Source organism: Magallana gigas, chromosome 10 (genome assembly GCF_963853765.1).
Source record: "Magallana gigas chromosome 10, xbMagGiga1.1, whole genome shotgun sequence".
NCBI lineage: Eukaryota > Metazoa > Mollusca > Bivalvia > Ostreida > Ostreidae > Magallana > Magallana gigas.
Window position 1 is genome coordinate 24,757,498 of NC_088862.1, and position 18,741 is coordinate 24,776,238.

Genomic DNA, 18,741 nt, shown 5'->3' on the forward strand with positions numbered 1-18,741 from the left:
TCCTAAATTATTTGTTCTGCTATGTTAGCTTTTAGAATCTAGACTTAATTTAAGTGTCTCTGATATTTTATATTACTAAATACATCAATTTTTAACTATGCTTTTCGGGGTTTAAAAACTGTTTAAAAATGCCAAATATTTAGCATCTATGCAAAAACTTTCTGGCACTACTTCATTGGTTAGCAAATTTGTCTTAAAATGGGGAATAAAAATCCGCTACTTTTAAAAACCTTAAAAGTGGTAATCGACCTTATTTTCAAATGAATCAAATGAATAAGGACGGTTAGGTTTTGAGATGTGAAAGCCGATTATTATTAAAAAAACACATCTCAGCTATGTTAAGTAAGGTATACAAATACCAGCACGTGAAATTTAAGGAAATTTGCATAATCCCCGTCCATTATTCACGAAATGTTTATGAGATTATACTGTATTTCGATAATTAAAAAACATTAACCAAATTAATAATCATGATTAATAATTGAGTCTGTTTGTACCAATAAAAAGTAAAAGTGGACTGATATAAAAACACCAGTATACCTTATATCTTGCGAAATTATAAAATGTATAAGTCGTATGATGGCTGTGTCGAGGTTGACTACGTCACATTTTGTAGTATTAATTTTACGATGGAAGTCAGTGTTGTGCTTTCATTTTATTAGTACGACAGGAATATGTTTCCAAATTAAGCTGCAAAGCGTTTTATGCCAAAATCTTGTATCATTGACTGTTTCGAATTGCAAAAATTAAGAACATGTATGAATGGACATTGACTCCTCCTAACAGTACTAATTTAATGAATAAATTTTTATTCACTTTTTTTTTATTGATTTACTAAAATTGGGTCTAGACCCATAATGGGTCAAATTCATGGTTTTCACCAAAAACGTTTTAATTTACTTTATTAATTATTGTCAAACAATTCCATTTAATTCACCTTTACTCTAACGTTTCAACGTAACACGAGGCTCGTAGTCCATCTTTCTCGGTAAAGAGGGTGATTGAAACAGACGGCGGTTTATTTTCAGTTCATTTGCTTTTAAGTAAAACATCATTGGACAATATGAAAAATATTAAATACCCGTTCAATGAAAACACTTACTTAATGTTCATGGTATGTACACAAAATGTCGGATAAAAATTGTGTAAGCACAGATATGAGACCATGCTGTGATGTTTAGAAAAAAACAAAGGAGATAAGTATCAAGTATTAAATAAATGCACATTTTTTATTTGTCAGAAAATGCAGTTTTATATTATACATAGACTGATGCACACTTTCAAATGGAAATAGTTTTTATATGTTCATATACCATTTCAACATTCTGGGAACGGGGGATTTGCCAGGCCTTGTACCCTTTTGACCTTTCACTCTTTTACAAACAGCCTGGATGGGAATCAAAAGAGGAAACAACTGAAAAAGGAATGTAAATGGAAGCAATGTGTTATTGATCAATTTGTCATGTAATTGCAATTAAATTAATTACTTTCAAAAAGCATGCTAATCAAATTTCTTTCAATTACACCTTGATTAATATTTGAATAAGAAAGCTATCTTCAAGCCAATGTCCCCCATTTTTTTGATATTACATAAGTATACAAGAGGCTCAATGGGTCACATCGCTCACCTGAGCAACACCGGCTTTATATGGGCGTTCAAAGGATATTGTGGCATATGGCTACTCGGTATATTAACCAAAAATGAATATCCGAATTTTACACTCATTTTTGCATACACTTAATATTTGACCTTTATGGAATACCATTTTTACCGAAAATAAGATTACATGTATATGCAAAAAAATAACTAAATTTTCAGTTGGTGTTCACTGTTAACTTCCAGTTCTCTTTATTTTAGCCCCCCCCCCCCCTCACTTTAAAAAACGATTAAAATACATGAGAGCATAAAGTTACATTTTCTCCCTCTACTACTTACTAGTTATTGTATTTTATTTTTAAAAAAGAAGAAGAAAAGTGTACCTCAATGCACCAGAATGAATTTGTTCAATCCCTCAAATTATAAACATTGAAAAATTTCATTGGTCTTCTCCATTATTAACGATTGCCGTATACCAGGCATGAATTCATTTCGTATGACATTTCATATCCTTACTCACTTGACTCATGAATAAATTTAACTGAAAAATGTTGTTACATACGTTAAAGAGCTATAATTCAAATCAGTGTATTGGCAGGTGCATGTCGCTTTATTGTACCAAGGCCCACCCATTATTTTCATCTTTAATAAAAAACAAAAAATGTCTACAAAGATGATTTTCCGTTGCAATAACTTTTTAAGAACAACGCTTATGCTTTTATCCTCATAATAATAATGTGTCAGGAATATGGAAACTGCTTAAAAGACGTCGTTTTTTTTTTGTGCTCTAAAAACTAACAACAATTTGTGTAGATTTTATGCAATTCGTCGTTTAAGAAGGGACACCAGAAAGTAGTTACAGCATATCATCCTTTTAGCATGACATTTCTATTGATCAACCAACATTTCAGCGTCAATCATAGAATTATAAGCAAGATACATAGCTTGGTTTGAGTCATGTTTTTGTTCACATGAGTTTATTACATTCAACTTAAAATTTTTAAACTTGGTATTTCCTATTCAGTTTAGCTGACTTTAAAATATAAACGAACTCAGCAGTCCTCTCACACCCATTTTTGTTACTGTGATACAAGTTTCTTAATGAAGATGTAAAATTTCCCTAAATGTTTTTGTGTAATTACTATATATGTCAAATGGCAAAGAAAAAAATGAAACAGTTTATCAGAATTTCAAAAAAGTTATCTTATTTGTATTAATGAAAAATTAAATTTTTTTTTTTTTGGTATTTATACCTTTCACAAATAATAAGTTTTTTGATTGTGTAAGCTGAATGACAATATTTATAAAATCAGTCCCTCTACTTCTGTGTGTTTGGGATATTAGTCCAACCTCTCTGACCCACTTACTACCGTTTTGTAGATGATCTGTTTAGACAAACATTTTTTATAATAATTTAAACCTTTATTGCAGAATTATAAAATATTAACAGCTTATCAACCGACTGTAATATCAGGATTAAAAGTATTAAACATCGTTTTTCAATTACTATACACTGTCTGTCTGAGGAGATTCTGGCTAAGTCACCGATCACAAAAAACAGTTTACAATGCGGTAGTGTTGCACATCCTCACAGTGTTTTGTATGACTGCTGAATATACATGCTATATATTTAGAATAAGCATGATTTTCTTTTAGTTACATTATTTATTTTAGTCAATCTCAAATTGAGATAAAAACACACTCAATTTTGGAAAAAGATGCCCTTTTCACGTTGGGAATTAGGCCAAATATCGGCCCAAAAAGAGAACCGAGAGGCCTGGTTGAATTACAGCATAACCTCAGTTTTGTGTGCAAACATACAGTAGCATTGTGCGCAAAGCTCTGTATCTTATAACTCGAAGCTTGAATCTCAGATTATAGTAAATAGAAATTTGTAAATAATTAAAACAAGAGAAAATGCACTAAAACAAAGAAGAAAACAATTTATTTCTCATTTTATATATACTTATGTATTTCTAGCAGCGAGAATAATCTCCGTTTAGATCGAAATTGCTGAGTATCTTAATAAAGCATGTTGCATTAATCAACCATTACGTAGAGATCGTACCGAATAACATGTACCAACATAATATTATTTTAAATGTTATTAGTTCATCAGATTACACGCAGGTACCTGTAAACGATCAGCTGTCTGATTTACCGGCCTAAACTGTGGCACAACAACCAAATTCATTTCAGTTCAAGATGGATGCTTCTAACATAGCTTGGTTTTCGATATATGAAATATTGAGCCCGAAGTTTAACTAATTGACTCCCATTCTCTTTGTCTTATTATTATTTTCGTAAATTACTCAAGTATGAAATAGATTTAGTCCTTAGTTTTTGCAATTTATATTTTCCTTCCCCTAAGGACGATTTATGCTAAATTACGTTGAATTTGACTCAGTAGTTCTTGAGAAGATTTTTTAAAATGCTGTAACAAAATAGCCCTTGTTACATGTAATTATATAATCGAACACTGGTGATTGGACTTTATATTTACCTATTATTATATAATCGAACACTGGTGATTGGACTTTATATTTTACGTATCATATAACTTTGACTATACTGATTGGACGTTACATATTATTCTTTGAACTATTGTGAATTAACTTATCATTTTATTTCAGAATCAGTATAGAATGCTTTCGTAAAGTAAATACCTTTATTTAATGTATATTCCATGTAAATTGAATCACGATAATTCTGTGTCCATCAAAGACTTTATTGCTTTAAAGGAAGGTCAGAGAGAGAGCCAATAGCTACCATGTTTACATATTTATGGGGTGTATTGTTTTGAGGTGATGATCCTTTAATGACCGTAATTAAATCCTTGCTGGTCAGTATGTCTCCAATTTGGACATTATGTTCCCGATTTGTACACAAATATCCTGAGGGGGTAAAGTTTGATATAAACTAAATAATTACATACATCATTCGGCTAATCGAAGTCAATTAGCCCTTTGATCGGCTCAGGTAGATGACAGTAATTGGTCACGATACAGTGACCCTCCCACTAGTAAATATCTGTCGTAACCTTGATTGACCCTAAGTACACTGATTAAGGGCGGGTTCTTGACTGATCAGCTTGACGCCATCTTGGAGCATCATAGTAACAAGGTGGTGGCGCCCTCTTAAGGGGTTTTTCAACACCCAATGAACACTTGTAATACTTTGATAGTTGTTTTCCCCAAATAGTATAAAACTACTAACTTCTCGCAAGTTATGTTAATTCCGACGCTCTTTCGAACTCTTAACATCTCTCTCTGACTTCCCCGAATTGGGACTGTGTATTAAGTTTGCTTTTTGTCGAATAAAACCACTATACGATCACTTAAGACTTTTACTTAACGTGCACACTACTTACGTAAGATACGCGTGGTAGTGTTATAATGCACCCCCCCCCTTTTCTACAGTTTTGAGGTTTTCTCCGCTTGGAATAAAGGTCGGTCTTTTATTTCTACAATTTATATATGCCTTCCCATAAGGATGCTTTGTGCCAAATTTGGTAAAAATTGGCACAAAGCAGTTTTAGAGAAAAAGTTTAAAATGTAAAAAGTTTACAGACGGACAGACAGACAACTGACAAAATGTGATCAGAATAACTCACTTGAGCTTTCAGCTCAGGTGAACTAAAACACAAAATACAAATATGAATTAACGTTTTTCTACCAAACATACAGGAAGTTTTTAATATACACTTTTTCAATGATCGCTATCTTATCATAAGATTACTACGTTTGTGAATATCATTGTGTCAATATTTGTCAATTTGTTACATGGAGGAACCAAATAATTTTGATGTTAAGCTTGGTCTCTTTTACCTTAAGAAATATTATTTCATTAGAATAATTTAATATTTCCAATATTATTGAGTTTGATTATAGAACTATCTGTTTATTTTACTAATAAAACCATAGATAGTTGAATTACACTTTGTAGATTTGTGCATTTCAATATATTCAATAAAATTAAAATGTATTTTTCTCATAGGGAATTTGTGATTTAATAAATTACATTTGCAAAGTAATTGTGAATAAATCAAATACATATAAAAATCGTTTTAACTGTATGGTAATTTAATTGAAGGTTTTAAGCAAATAATTGCAATTCGATTAATTACTTTCGAATGTATTCGACACCATCATTGCTTACAGATCATGGTACAATTTAAACTAAAAATTGTCAATGACTTTTTTTTCCAATTTTGTTATCAGCATTTTCAGTATTTTTAATACCCAAGTACACTTTGAGAGATAGTTGGTGATTTCTTATTGATATGCAGAGTTCACAATTCTTTGTTGTGGAAACCAAGCCCTGGCCTTGTTTTTGATTAAATTTCGAACGCTGAATGCAAATAAATGTATACTGATCGAACCTTCTAATACCCCCTCTTAATATTCCCTAACCTAAACATTTTTAACATCGGTTTATAGGTTGCCACTACGGCCTGCTGTTCAAAATGCTCATTTGATCATATAAAAATCGTAGTCGAGTAAGTGATTACTCGATCATGACCGTATTAGTTGAAAAGCCTGGAACGCGTGTTCGAAATGTCATTCGTTGTGTTTTTCAAAACGACTCAATTCGATCGTTCCCTGCCTTTGCTTATAAAAAGCATACAACCAATTAAGTAAAATGCGGCGCATGTCTGCCAAAGAAACCTTTAATATCAGTTGGCGTGGTCCAAGCATAATATTCATCACAGATAACCAGAGATTTTTTTCAGACACCTCAAAATCCTTTTCAAAAAATCAAATGCAACCAGAAGTGTTGAAGACCTACCATGAAGTCTAATATACGTTATGTGTAGTATATGTAATTAAGATCGGGTTCGGCATTCCGATCAGCTGATTGATTATTCCTCAGTTGTGAACAGAACCTGGAATAGTAAAGACGTCCCCCGGTCGGCTAGGCTATTCAAGACACAACTCAGGTGGGTAGTAACTTTAAGTTACCCCTCACCACTTGTCACGTTTAATACTAACGAATAAATAAATCCAATTACTAACATCACTTCACAACATTGGCGTCGCCGGTAGGATTATTCGATCGGTGAAGTGTAATTTGTGTATTTGGATTTCGCGCCAAATATTTTTTCTTTGTGAATTCGTAAGGTGTTATCAGTTAAAATATTTGTTTTGATTTATGTCATTTGGGGTTTTCTTTCATTTCGTATCTTCTTCTTACAAATTACATATTTTGTTGTCGGATTTTCTGATAACAAATTTAAAAACAAAATTCACTCGAGATTTTTCTGTCGGATTTTCTGATAGAGAAGTCAACAATACGTCTATTTCTTCTGTCTTTATTGGTGTTCATTAATCAATTAAGATGGCGAGTAGTTCAAACCCTGTAGACATAAACAATGCCAATTTGGCAGAATTAAAATCAATTCCAAACATTGGAGAAAAAAGGGCTGGGGCTATTGTTAAGTTGAGAGATGAGAGGGGCTCTTTGTCATTAGAAGACCTAAAAACAATGTCAACAGTTCCAAACACAATCTGGGATCCCCTTGTGAGTGAGGGTGTGATTGTTTTCAGAGAGAGAGTGAAACAACAAGAAAAAACACAGTTGAATGTTGAAGATCTGTCAAGTCAAGTATCTAAGTTACAAGCAGAAATTCTCAGACAAGCAAAAGACATAGAAAGAAGGGACATTCAAATTGCACAATCTGAAAAAGACATTACTGCTAGACAAAAACAATTAGATTCTTTAGAAAAGACTTTGACATTAGAACATGAAGAACGACTGAATAAATTACAACAAAAATTTCAAACAGAATTAGAAAACACAAAATCTCATTATGAAAAGACAATTAGTAAAACAATGACTGTTAAGGACGATGAACTTGCACTCATGAAGCAAAGACTAGTTGACCAAGACAGTAAGTGGATAAACAAAATGCAACAGTTAGAAAATAAGCTAAAACAACTCGAAGATGAAAAGATCAACAGGGAAGTCGACAAGCTGGCACCACATGGGGTGTATTGGAAATCATCAACAAACCCAACTGGATTTGCAGATACGCTTCAGTCAAAGGGTCCTAGTCCACCAAAGATGTCAACATTTGACGGAAAAAATGACTGGAAACCTTTCTTCACACAGTTCAACCACATTTCATCCCGGTATAAATGGTCCGAAGAACAAAAGCTGGACAAATTGATTGAATGCCTCAGAGACAAAGCTTTGAAATATTTCAGCTCTAGACCAATTTCAGACCAGAAAAGTTTCAAAAAGCTGAGTGCAAAGCTTGATGAACGGTTTGGGAAAAAAGACCTTCCCCACATTATCAGACGACAACTGCAAGATGTCAAACAAGGTTCTGAGGAGACAGTTGAAGAGTTTGCAGACAAAGTTCTAGAGATGACCACTGATGGATACCCAGACACACCAGAAGACTGCCGCCAAACCGTGGCCATAGATGCGTTCTTGAGAGGTTGTTACAACAAACAAGCTGCCCTCATTGCCATGGACAAGAACCCACTTACACTAGATATGGCAACACAATACATGAAAACTGCAGTCACAAACCAAAAACTAATACTAGGTGTGAGAAAGTCTGAGACAAGAAGGGTGAAGTTTGAGAGTTCTGAAAGTGAGAGTGAGGATGATGATGAAAACATAAGCAAAATTAGGGCTGTTTACGATACAAAACAAGCATCAAATCATTTCACAGATCAGACAAGACTCTCCAAATTAGAATCAAGGGTCAAAAGAATTGAAGAAGATAATCGGGAAATGAAAAACAATATTCATGATATTCTTCAAATTCTTAGAACAAACAGGTCAAGATCAAACAGTAGAGAAAATACAAGAATGTTTAGATCTCCTTCTAGCAGTCCTAGAAAACAAGCTTGTTTTAAGTGTGACCAAGAAGGGCACTTTGCGAGAGAATGCCCTATCAGTAAAAGTAGTAGTACACAATAAAATTTATTGGAAAAATAAATCACTGTTTAGGGGAGATGGAATTCATTTGTCCGACAAGGGAAATGACATTTTATTAGAGGACTTTAAGGAATGTCTAGGAAGATTGTGTTGATTTTATAATTGTGTATAGTGATTTTTAGTTGTAAATAAATGTGTAATATACAACATTTGATTTTAAGATTTTGGCATTAAGTCGGAAATTCTGATTTGTGCCATACGGTGTGATTTTATTAAAATGGGGAGGAATGTAGTATATGTAATTAAGATCGGGTTCGGCATTCCGATCAGCTGATTGATTATTCCTCAGTTGTGAACAGAACCTGGAATAGTAAAGACGTCCCCCGGTCGGCTAGGCTATTCAAGACACAACTCAGGTGGGTAGTAACTTTAAGTTACCCCTCACCACTTGTCACGTTTAATACTAACGAATAAATAAATCCAATTACTAACATCACTTCACAACATATGTAACGACACGTCTTCAACATGACTGTTACTTTACGGTAACTCATCTTTCTGATGGACACCGCACAACACGCGCAACTGCATTGTACATTTCAGAATACATTGATGGCTAGTATGTATGGGACAAAATAAATCCTCAGCATCAAAATATAACAGAACTAGACAACATTGATTACCTTCCACAAAAGTTTTTTTTTTAATTCAATAATGGGATCTCTATGAGGAGCTGTTATTAGAGTGAATAAGGAACGCATGGTTGTAGTGTTGATTATGTATATATTTTGTTAATGTTTATGTCTTAAGGTAACTTAACCTTCTTGATTTTTTTTAAAATTTAAAGGTCTTAAAATTACAATTTTTTCTTTATGCGTATTCATTGTCTAACTATAATTAGGAACGGTGTATATAAACACTTGCCTTGGGTGTAGAAATTTTGACTAGTATACATGGCTCAAAACTAATATAGATTTGATAAATATTAAAAACTGTGTATTTGTCTTCATAACAAGCTAGAAATTAAACAGAAAAATATAATTTCACCTGTTTAAACAAAATTATGTAACGAGTCTTGATGTTTACATAGCATAGAAAAATCATGATAAAGCATTGTAAATATTGAAATCGATAGGCAAATTCTCAGCCTTTTAAATCCACAACAGTTACTGCTATGCACAAATAAATCATGTGATAGCAACGCTAGACCCATCTTCGCTAGCCAAGGGTGACGATCCACGGTGTTTCGTGAATAGAGAAACACCGTGGATCGTCACCCTTGGCTAGCGAAGATGCGCTAGACCAGGAAGCGAATAACAAACATTACCTAGGTTTAACAGTGGTTGTTTTTCGCCGGTCTGTTTATGAAAACCAGATGCTCATAATATAATAACGGAAAAACATTAAAACCATGTGGGTACAGGTATTCAACAAGAGGACCGTAACACAGGTAGGTCTATATAAATCTTTAAATTTCTTTACACCGATTTCACACCTAAATAAAATGGCCGACGTATCGTATTCTTTTCGTGGTTTTCGATTTTGTGCATTTATTTTTTGTTTTAAGTGCATATTCTGTTTGTAAATAATGCATTTACCTTTTTACTATACCCTCGCGCAACTTGTTGCGAAGGGGATATAGCATCGCTACCGTGCGTGTGTGTGTTCGTATGTATGTATGTGTGTATGTGTCTGTGTGCACTCCATTTCAACTTTCTAGTAAATTAAAAAAAAATCTTCCAATAGAATTTCCTCAACCTTTGCACAAATATGCCTTATTGTAAAAGATTAAAACAAATGCAATGTCATATTAATTGGTCAAATTTTTATGCAAAAACTTAGATAAAATTACACTATTGTAAAGGAGGGGGGGGGGGCATACATTATGACAAAATTCGTTCAAAACTAAAATTATTTATCATAGATTACACGCTTCTGTAAAATAACAAATAAAAAATGCATGTGCCTTTCCAAACCATTAATACTATTACAAATTATTATTTTATTAAATCAATGTCACAATCAACTTTGTATATGAGTTATCAATCGAAATTTTTGAGTAAGAGTTATCAATCTTCCGCTTCACTTCTCACTTCGTGAAAGTATGCAGTTCGAATCAACAACTTGATATTTTTTGGATTTAGATCTAGTACAGGTAAAGAACATGTAGTTTTTGCAGTAATGGAGGGTTAGTAGAATATGGTCTTCTCATTAACATAACTATATATTCCTAAATAATGCATCCCCACACACAATAACCCCACAGGTGCTTGTGGACTGGACCGTGCACTACCACCCCCCCCCCCTTTCTTTTTTTTTTCTTCAAATTTTATAATCAGGGGAAACTAGTGTGATTATAAAATGCTACTTCTCTTTTACTGATATTTCTTTTATTTTTCGACTGGAGACATATATAAGGGGTTGTTAACGATAATTAATAAAAGAAAAATGGAAAAAAAAGAAAGAACCAGGGGGGGGGGTGGTAGTGCACGGTCCAGTCCACAAGCACTTGTGAATAACTCATGTCGCGAGGGGATACTCTGCTTAGCGGTGCCCTTGTTATCTTTAAATTCTCCCCTGTGTTGGAAAAAGTGCATAAAATTGGTAATTTCATCGCGACCGAGTAACACGGCGGAGCAAAATGTATGTCCACATATGCTCGACCTTTCCAACGATTAAGAGGTCTGTAGCTTATATATTGGCTGTATGATTAGAAAAATGTTGGGAAGAAAAATATAGCAGATAATGCATTTTACAAGTAGTGTTTAGCTCCAAGTAAACAACAAACAAGTAAAATTCTGCAAACGTCTACAAGGTTAGCTATAGAGAGATCCCGGAAGGTTAGATCGAGATTTTTTATGCATAATGCGTTTTTGTTGCATGTTGTGATATGATTGATTATTAACAGTTTTAATTAAAATCTATTTAATAATAATGGAAGACCTAACAAGTTGCTCTTTCTTTCAGGATTCGTTAAAAATCCACCAAGTGGTTTGACTATGGACCCTCACAATAGGGCCGAAGATGTGTTACTGTGTCATTTATGTGAAGCTTCGGTTTCCTTTTTATACTGTAACATTAACAACGTACATCGGTGTAAAGACTGTGTTGGAGAACATCCCGTTTATTTCACAAAAGGTTATTCAACGGCGTTCTTTCAAAAGCGCGGATCTACTGCTAAATGTCTAAAGCATAACGCAAAAATATGTGAACTTTACTGTAAATATTGCGATATTCTTATCTGTGTGCAGTGTGCCTATTCTAAAGAACACCAAGGGCATACATTTGTTGACATAGTGAGAGATCTAGAAGAACAGAAATACGTTTTAGAGAACGATTTACAAGAATTAGAAAAATCAATTTTTCCTAAATTCCAAGAAATTGAATCATTTATCAAAGTGCAGAAAGCTGATTTGAATGAAAACTCACAGAAATTGACAACAGCTATCGACAAAACTGGAAAAGATTTGTACAGCGAAATTGACGTCATTATCGAGAAACTAAAATCAAATCTGAATGAAATAGACTCCAGGAACCTTGCTGTCCTAGACAAATATGAACAAGAAATTACACACAATATTTCTGAAATCACAGAGAGTATTGCTGATCTGAAGGAATTATTGAAATCAAATGATATAAATATTGTATCTTCTTACAAATCAAGGAATGCTCTATTTAGAAAATTGCCTCCTAAACCGTCGGTTACCTTACCAGGTTTCACTCCTTGTAAGATCAACAAAGAACATATATCTCAACAGTTTGGTTCCCTGTCAGAGTTATTTAACAGAACAGAAGAAAATGATTACACAATCGATGTACCTGGTGCTGAGTACTCCCCCCCAGGCAGAATATTTTTAGATGTACCACAGATTATCACAGAAATAAATACTGGGTATAAAAACATATTTAGTGTCGCCTGTCTGAGTGATGAAGATCTATGGATATGTGGTAACGGCAACGGCAACGGCAACGTTTTGAAACTGTACAACCTCCAGAGAGGGCTAGTAAGGTCATACCCGACCAAGTCAGGATTACTTATAAATGGCAATGCAATTACCAGTAATGGAGACCCAGTTTTCATTGATTATTGTGGTAAAACGGTAAACCTAGTAAAGAATTCACAAAGACATACAATAATCAAACAAAAGGGATGGATACCTCTCAGTGTATGTAGTACCTCATCCGACGATCTTCTCGTTGTATTGGCAAGTGATGATATTAAACAAGAAACAAAAGTTGTGCGTTACTTTGACTTAACAGAAAAGCAAAGTATTCAGTACACTGACAAAGGAAAACCTCTGTATTCATCTGGTGGTTGTTCTAAATGCATCAATGAGAACAGGAATCTAGACATATGTGTATCTGACTGGAGAGCCCCTGCAGTAGTGGTGGTCAATCAGGCCGGGAAACTTCGCTTTACCTACAATGGTCCTCCTTTTCCTACCATGGAATCATTTGATCCACAGGGCATTACTACAGACAGTCAGAGTCGGATCCTGATAGCAGACTGTAAAAATCACTATATCCACATCTTGGATCAGGACGGACAGTTCCTGCAATTTATTGACAACTATGAATTGTTGCGTCCAGTTGGATTATGTGTGGACACCAATGACAACCTCTTTGTCGGTGAGTCTTGCACAGGTAAACTGAAGAAAATTCAATATTACTTGTAAACAAACCTTTCCTAACAATTTTTATGTGTATGAAGCGATCAATTTTAAATGCAAATGCTTATATAAATGTTAACTTGATTAACTTATTAAATGTATGCAAGCTTGGTTACTATGTAACTTTTCTGTAAATTGAATAGATTTATCGATCAAAAGTTAACAAGTTCATATATCAAGAAACATGATTTAATTTTACATATATACAATTTTTCGTTAAACTGAGTGAATGATCTTATCCAAGTATATATTGCACTTAAAAAGATGATGTGAATGCATGTTGCCATAAAAAAATTTTTAAATAAAATTGACATATTCCACTAAGCAAAGATTGTGGCTTAACTGGGTTGTCTAAGTATCCAGATTAAAAGATTTTATGATTGTTAGGAATTTTATGATTATTTTTTAACGTTGATTCAGGTTTTATCTTACCGTTACGTGCTTTTTTCAATTTTTTTTTTACTTATACCTGTCAATGAATTGCTTTTAAGGACGTTATTTACTCAGGGTTTGAGTTCTTAAATTCAGATTGTTATGCAATTCAATGTCATGAGTAAAATTTGTTCTAAACACAAACAGTATTTATGAAATGAATTATTATTAACATAACATTCTATGTCTTATGATATTATATCTTAGGCTCAAACAAAGTTGGGCAGAGGAAATTTGGACTAAATTTTTTAGATTTTGTTTTGTACTGAAATATTTTTGGTAGTACTGTTATATTCAAAGTTAAGATTTTATTAGTTAGTCAACATAATTTTGCATATTTTCAGTTCGTTTTAACTCACTTTTCTACAAAATATTGAAAAATGCTTAAAGACACCATATCTCAAAAGTTTGACCATTCATATAAATTTTATGCTAGCAGAATAAGGTTAAAATACTTAGTTCAATACTATAAATGATTCTTATTGTCATAATCAAGTTTTTTGTTAAATTGAATAAAAAATGGGAAGGGATTTGAAAACTGATAGAGGAAATTCGGACTAGAATATTTATGAAAATTGTGAATAAAAACTTAATATTTTGTATCTATTTAGTGTCACTGCCATTCATAAACTGCATTTCATTTTTAAAAGAGTTTAGCAATTTGAATTATTTTCACAATTAAGAAAAACTCAATCAAAATTATTAAGGATTTTTCTTAAATTTTCAAAGAATATTCAATGGCAATGAACTCAAAAAGTAGGTCATTGACCTACTTTTTGCAAAGTGAAAAATAACACTATCCTGAAAGGTCTATAACACACAATATATGGTTTTTCATTATCATCAGTGGAATTTTTTTTCATTTTGAGTACACGTTTACCTTAATTCAAGGTTTAAAAATATCGAAAAATTTGAAAGGAGGTCTTCAGTGCCCGGTCTTCAATAATTTGTGAAGAAAAATGTCGAAGTTTGATTATTTAAATTGTAACTTAGTCTCAAAATAGGGTATCAGATACTTAAAATGGATCTCATATGTCGAATCAACATGGAACTCCTATTGAGACTCCGCTACTGGCCAGGGTTTTAACAATTTTACAATGTACATATGGATAATTGCATATAGTTAAATCATTAATTATATCATTGTATATATCAAAGTATACTGACGTACAAACAAATGGCAATAAAAGTAATATCTATATACTTTTGGGTCATTTTGTAAATCTTGAACATACAGGATGGACGTACAGAAGCAAATAGCAATCATTGTAGAAAATATTTTTTATAACCCGCCAACGATTTTTTTAAATATAATATAACTATCTCCATATCCGGCATTATTCACCAAAGAAAGCATTTTATTGTTTTTAGATACAGAAACGCACTTGGTATAATATCAAAAGTTAAAAATATTTTCAACATTTCTCACTTGATTTTCACTCAAACAGCTTCACAAGATTTGCAAAGATGCTCCCTTATTTAAAAATAATAACCTACACTTACTATGTAATTATCTATAGGTAAAGAACGCGTTATTTTTTTGTTAATTAAGTGCCAGTGAACCATTTGATTCTAGTAAAACTTCAAACACTGTAGCTCACATTAAAGTCTAGGACAACCGTTACCGCATATATTGAAGTATAAAATTGAATTGACCTTGAAAGTAAGCAAAGTCCATCCTTTTACTATAAAAAGAATTTGTATTAATTACAAGCATTATCAAGTCCAACCTTTTATTAGCGTGTCTCTATGTTCCCTATATGCAGTACACAATAATACAGATACCGTACCATACGACAAAATATAGTCAAAGGAACATATGAAACTAATATAAGTACATGATGAAATTTTTCGGCCGATCACAGTTGTGTCCATCAGATGATACAATGTCCAAGCTTCACGACTCGTTGGCCATGCTATTGTATTCTAATTCATAAGCAATGATTGGTCTTTGAAATATATCTACGATCCCTTACTTTGTTTTGCAGTGTGTATTTATCTTGTCATGCTTTCAATAATGGATATTATAATTATGTTGGGTATAATTATGCAATTTACATACGTTTTGTAAAATAATAAAATGAAGTTGGGCCTAAAACTCTTTGTTACTACATTCTTATTTTTTCCACCTTAAACATTGCTTTTGATTCTAATGAGTTGATTAATTTGTATTAGGCATTCCAATTTAGTAAGAATTTAGAACTAGACCATAATAGACCAACAATTATTTAGTAATGTTCAAATATAAAATTCTACGTTCAAAATATTTTAATTCTAAATTCTCTCCGAGTATATAGTAACAATAAATTAGACATACAGGTTCTACGACTATTTTCTCTGGAGTCGACAAACACATCGACAGTAGCTCCGCTCTGAAAATTCTTCACGGGAAAAAATTATCTTCATATGATCTTACTATCATATAAAATAACAGAAAAAAATATTATTGATATTCTAAGTTAGTAAGAAAAGCACGACTTGGTTTTTTTTCTATAACACTAAATGATGCAACGCCGTGTTGTGCAATTATTATGACTTCACGCAATGCAGGGAAGAACGTCTTTCCAAAGATCGTGTACTTGTTTAATATTAAGTGAAACATATCTTGAAATAAAGTATTCATCGTTCAATGCATTTTCTTAATAATTTCCCATTTTAATGATATAATAAACACTTACTAGTTATGCATGCACAGTAACGTTAAATTAAATTTTTCTTGCACACAATGTTGTGAACGCTCGATGGTTTAAATTTATTAGAACGAAAGGCAGTTGTAAATCTGACTGAATAGAACTAAGCTTATCATTTATAAGTTAAATATTTTGAAATTCGATTTGTACTCATCTGGGAAAAAATGTGGTCTTTTGATAATTAATTCAGTAAGTGAATATTTGACGATTCCAAAATACAGTATATTATGCATTCGGTTAGACTTTCTGTTGTCACGATTTACCTAATTTTTCTACACTAACGTGATTGACTATCTTAAAAAAAATTCACATTTACATTTTCATTTTTTATGCAAATACCGGTATACATTAAAACCCTTTTATCTTTTTTTGCAATTAAAAATAACAGGCTAGGTATGAACAATACATAATGACAAAATATGAAATATAGGTCATCAAAGTCTTGGAACAACTAATTAGTTGTGTTTAAAAATAGTTCTGGCCGAAGTGTTTGATAAACACCAAACGTGCTGTACTGACTACCATCAATGAAGAGGCAACTTGTTACTAATGCACATCTTAATCAATCATTGAAAAGCTAGTATGCTTATTTATAACATGATGACCAGACTTGATGTGATTAACTGGAAATACAAAGAAATAATACATAAGTTTTGATGCTATTAATAAATAAACAAATCACACTCAGCATAGGACAAATGTCACTCCAGTAAATATATGCCCTGTGTCTTGTAAACAATATTTTCACTTATGCTCCAGTAAATTAGCAAATATAACGAAACTCGACCTACTAGCAAATCACACAATTCAAAATAAATGGCCATGTATGTATGACTATTGTAGAGTGCACAAAACATCGCATGCAATCAATGAAACCTTAAATTCCGATTTATCATACAACAGAAACATGCTTCGATGATACTTGTATCTTTAAATCTATAAACACATTCTTAGCTATATCACTCGAATACTATTAAACACCCCCACCCTGGACTGATGGTGTGGTCCAAGATGGGAAGAATCGCAGTCTGTACTCTTCTAGAGTGTCAACCCATGACGAGCATAGTTCTGAGGTACCCACAGCGATTACAGAAATCCATCATTGCCATGCATTTTATGTGAAAGTCAGATCTGGTGTCAGTGATGTGGTTTGATTAAATTAACCCCAAATCTCTGGAATATATATGCTTAAAATCTCATGAACAAGCGAAACAATAGGATCATAAAAAGGCAGTCTATGGAGATAAGATGCAGTCCATGTCTTTATTCCAACTGGTCAAGGTATGTATATTCACATCCAAATCAAATAATTTTCAACCAATCTTATAGTCTGTTCAAGCTTCCATCGCTTGTTGATTTTCTCAATGAATACACCTCAGGTCTAAATACAGAGTTAATTTTAAAAATCAGGCATCAGATTCCCCTGGCAAACACAATTACCCCCCCCCCCCCCAAACACCCTCTCCAATCGTTAACAGTATCACCCAGGTTCTTCATGTTATTCGCAATGTGAAATTTCAGTGGTTATTATTTTTTTTAAGTTGACAATTCAAGGTTGTCTGTATATTGATACTTAAATAATAGAAAATACAAATACTCCCCCCCCCCCTCCAAAAAAAATGTTTTTCACCTTTTTGATTTATATTCTTCTTTCGCATCATGTTACATTTCATTCCTAAGTTGTTTTGGGGCTGTTTTTTTTTTTTTTTGCTGTTTGAGCCATCTTAATTAAGCAAACAGTGATGGAAATGCAATTTGGAACAGACTTCTTAATTAAGATTAATTAACATACATGTAAAGTTAACAGCATTAAAGTAAATGTTAAGGTAAAGGTAATTTGGGAATTTGTTTAAAATGATTCATTTTGTTATAAATTTGCTGTAAATATATTAAAATACAATTGTAGGATTAAGTGTATGCTGCAGAAATAAATGAATTTAGCTCTTGTCATCACAACAGCGAGAGTCTGTCAAATGGGAGACATAGAACAGGAAATGTGAGTTGATGATTTTAAACAAAATTAATCAAAAAGTGATGTCACATTTAGATATTCAAATCAGCTGATAGTATATTATCTATCATGCAGTGATCAACAGTTACACTTGTCCAGTTTCTGTGTCCAGCTGATTTTTGTATTTGGACAAGTCAATCTACACAAACACTTGTCTGGTTTACAGTTCATTTTTCTCGAATCATTATGATGATAGAAAAAAAAAATGTCATGAAAAATTAAAACATTTTTTTTCTTTGTAATCGAACAGATCAAACTTTAAGTATAAAAAAAAAGAAATATGAAATTTCAGTGAAGGTTGAAAACCTATATCCAAACTATAGAGAAGCTTAGTTATTGAAATAAATGTTCTAAATCTACTTGTCTTTGTCATATCACTAGAACACACCAGCAGATTGAGTAGAATATTCCTCTCTTGAGTGATCAGATATGTTTTAAATCTTAATAATT

The 18,741-nt window shown here is 32.6% G+C and overlaps 2 protein-coding genes across 2 annotated transcripts; both read left to right on the forward strand.

Moving 5' to 3' along the window:
• Positions 1 to 6,934: 6,934 nt before the first annotated feature.
• Positions 6,935 to 8,530, forward strand: LOC136272002 (uncharacterized). Its single transcript, XM_066072656.1, has one exon. It carries the CDS (start codon positions 6,935 to 6,937, stop codon positions 8,528 to 8,530), a length of 1,596 nt encoding a protein of 531 aa, XP_065928728.1.
• Positions 8,531 to 10,590: 2,060 nt separating this feature from the next.
• Positions 10,591 to 15,673, forward strand: LOC117683833 (B-box type zinc finger protein ncl-1). Its single transcript, XM_066072827.1, has 2 exons — positions 10,591 to 10,643; positions 11,456 to 15,673. The coding sequence occupies exon 2, from the start codon at positions 11,488 to 11,490 to the stop codon at positions 13,162 to 13,164; it is 1,677 nt and encodes a 558-aa protein (XP_065928899.1). The 5' UTR covers positions 10,591 to 10,643; positions 11,456 to 11,487; the 3' UTR covers positions 13,165 to 15,673.
• The last annotated feature ends 3,068 nt before the right edge of the window (positions 15,674 to 18,741 follow it).

What these genes read in the sequence shown, in the direction of transcription:
- LOC136272002 (XM_066072656.1), top strand. Translation starts at nt 6,935, where the DNA reads ATGGCGAGTAGTTCAAACCCTGTAGACATAAACAATGCCAATTTGGCA.
- LOC117683833 (XM_066072827.1), top strand. Translation starts at nt 11,488, where the DNA reads ATGGACCCTCACAATAGGGCCGAAGATGTGTTACTGTGTCATTTATGT.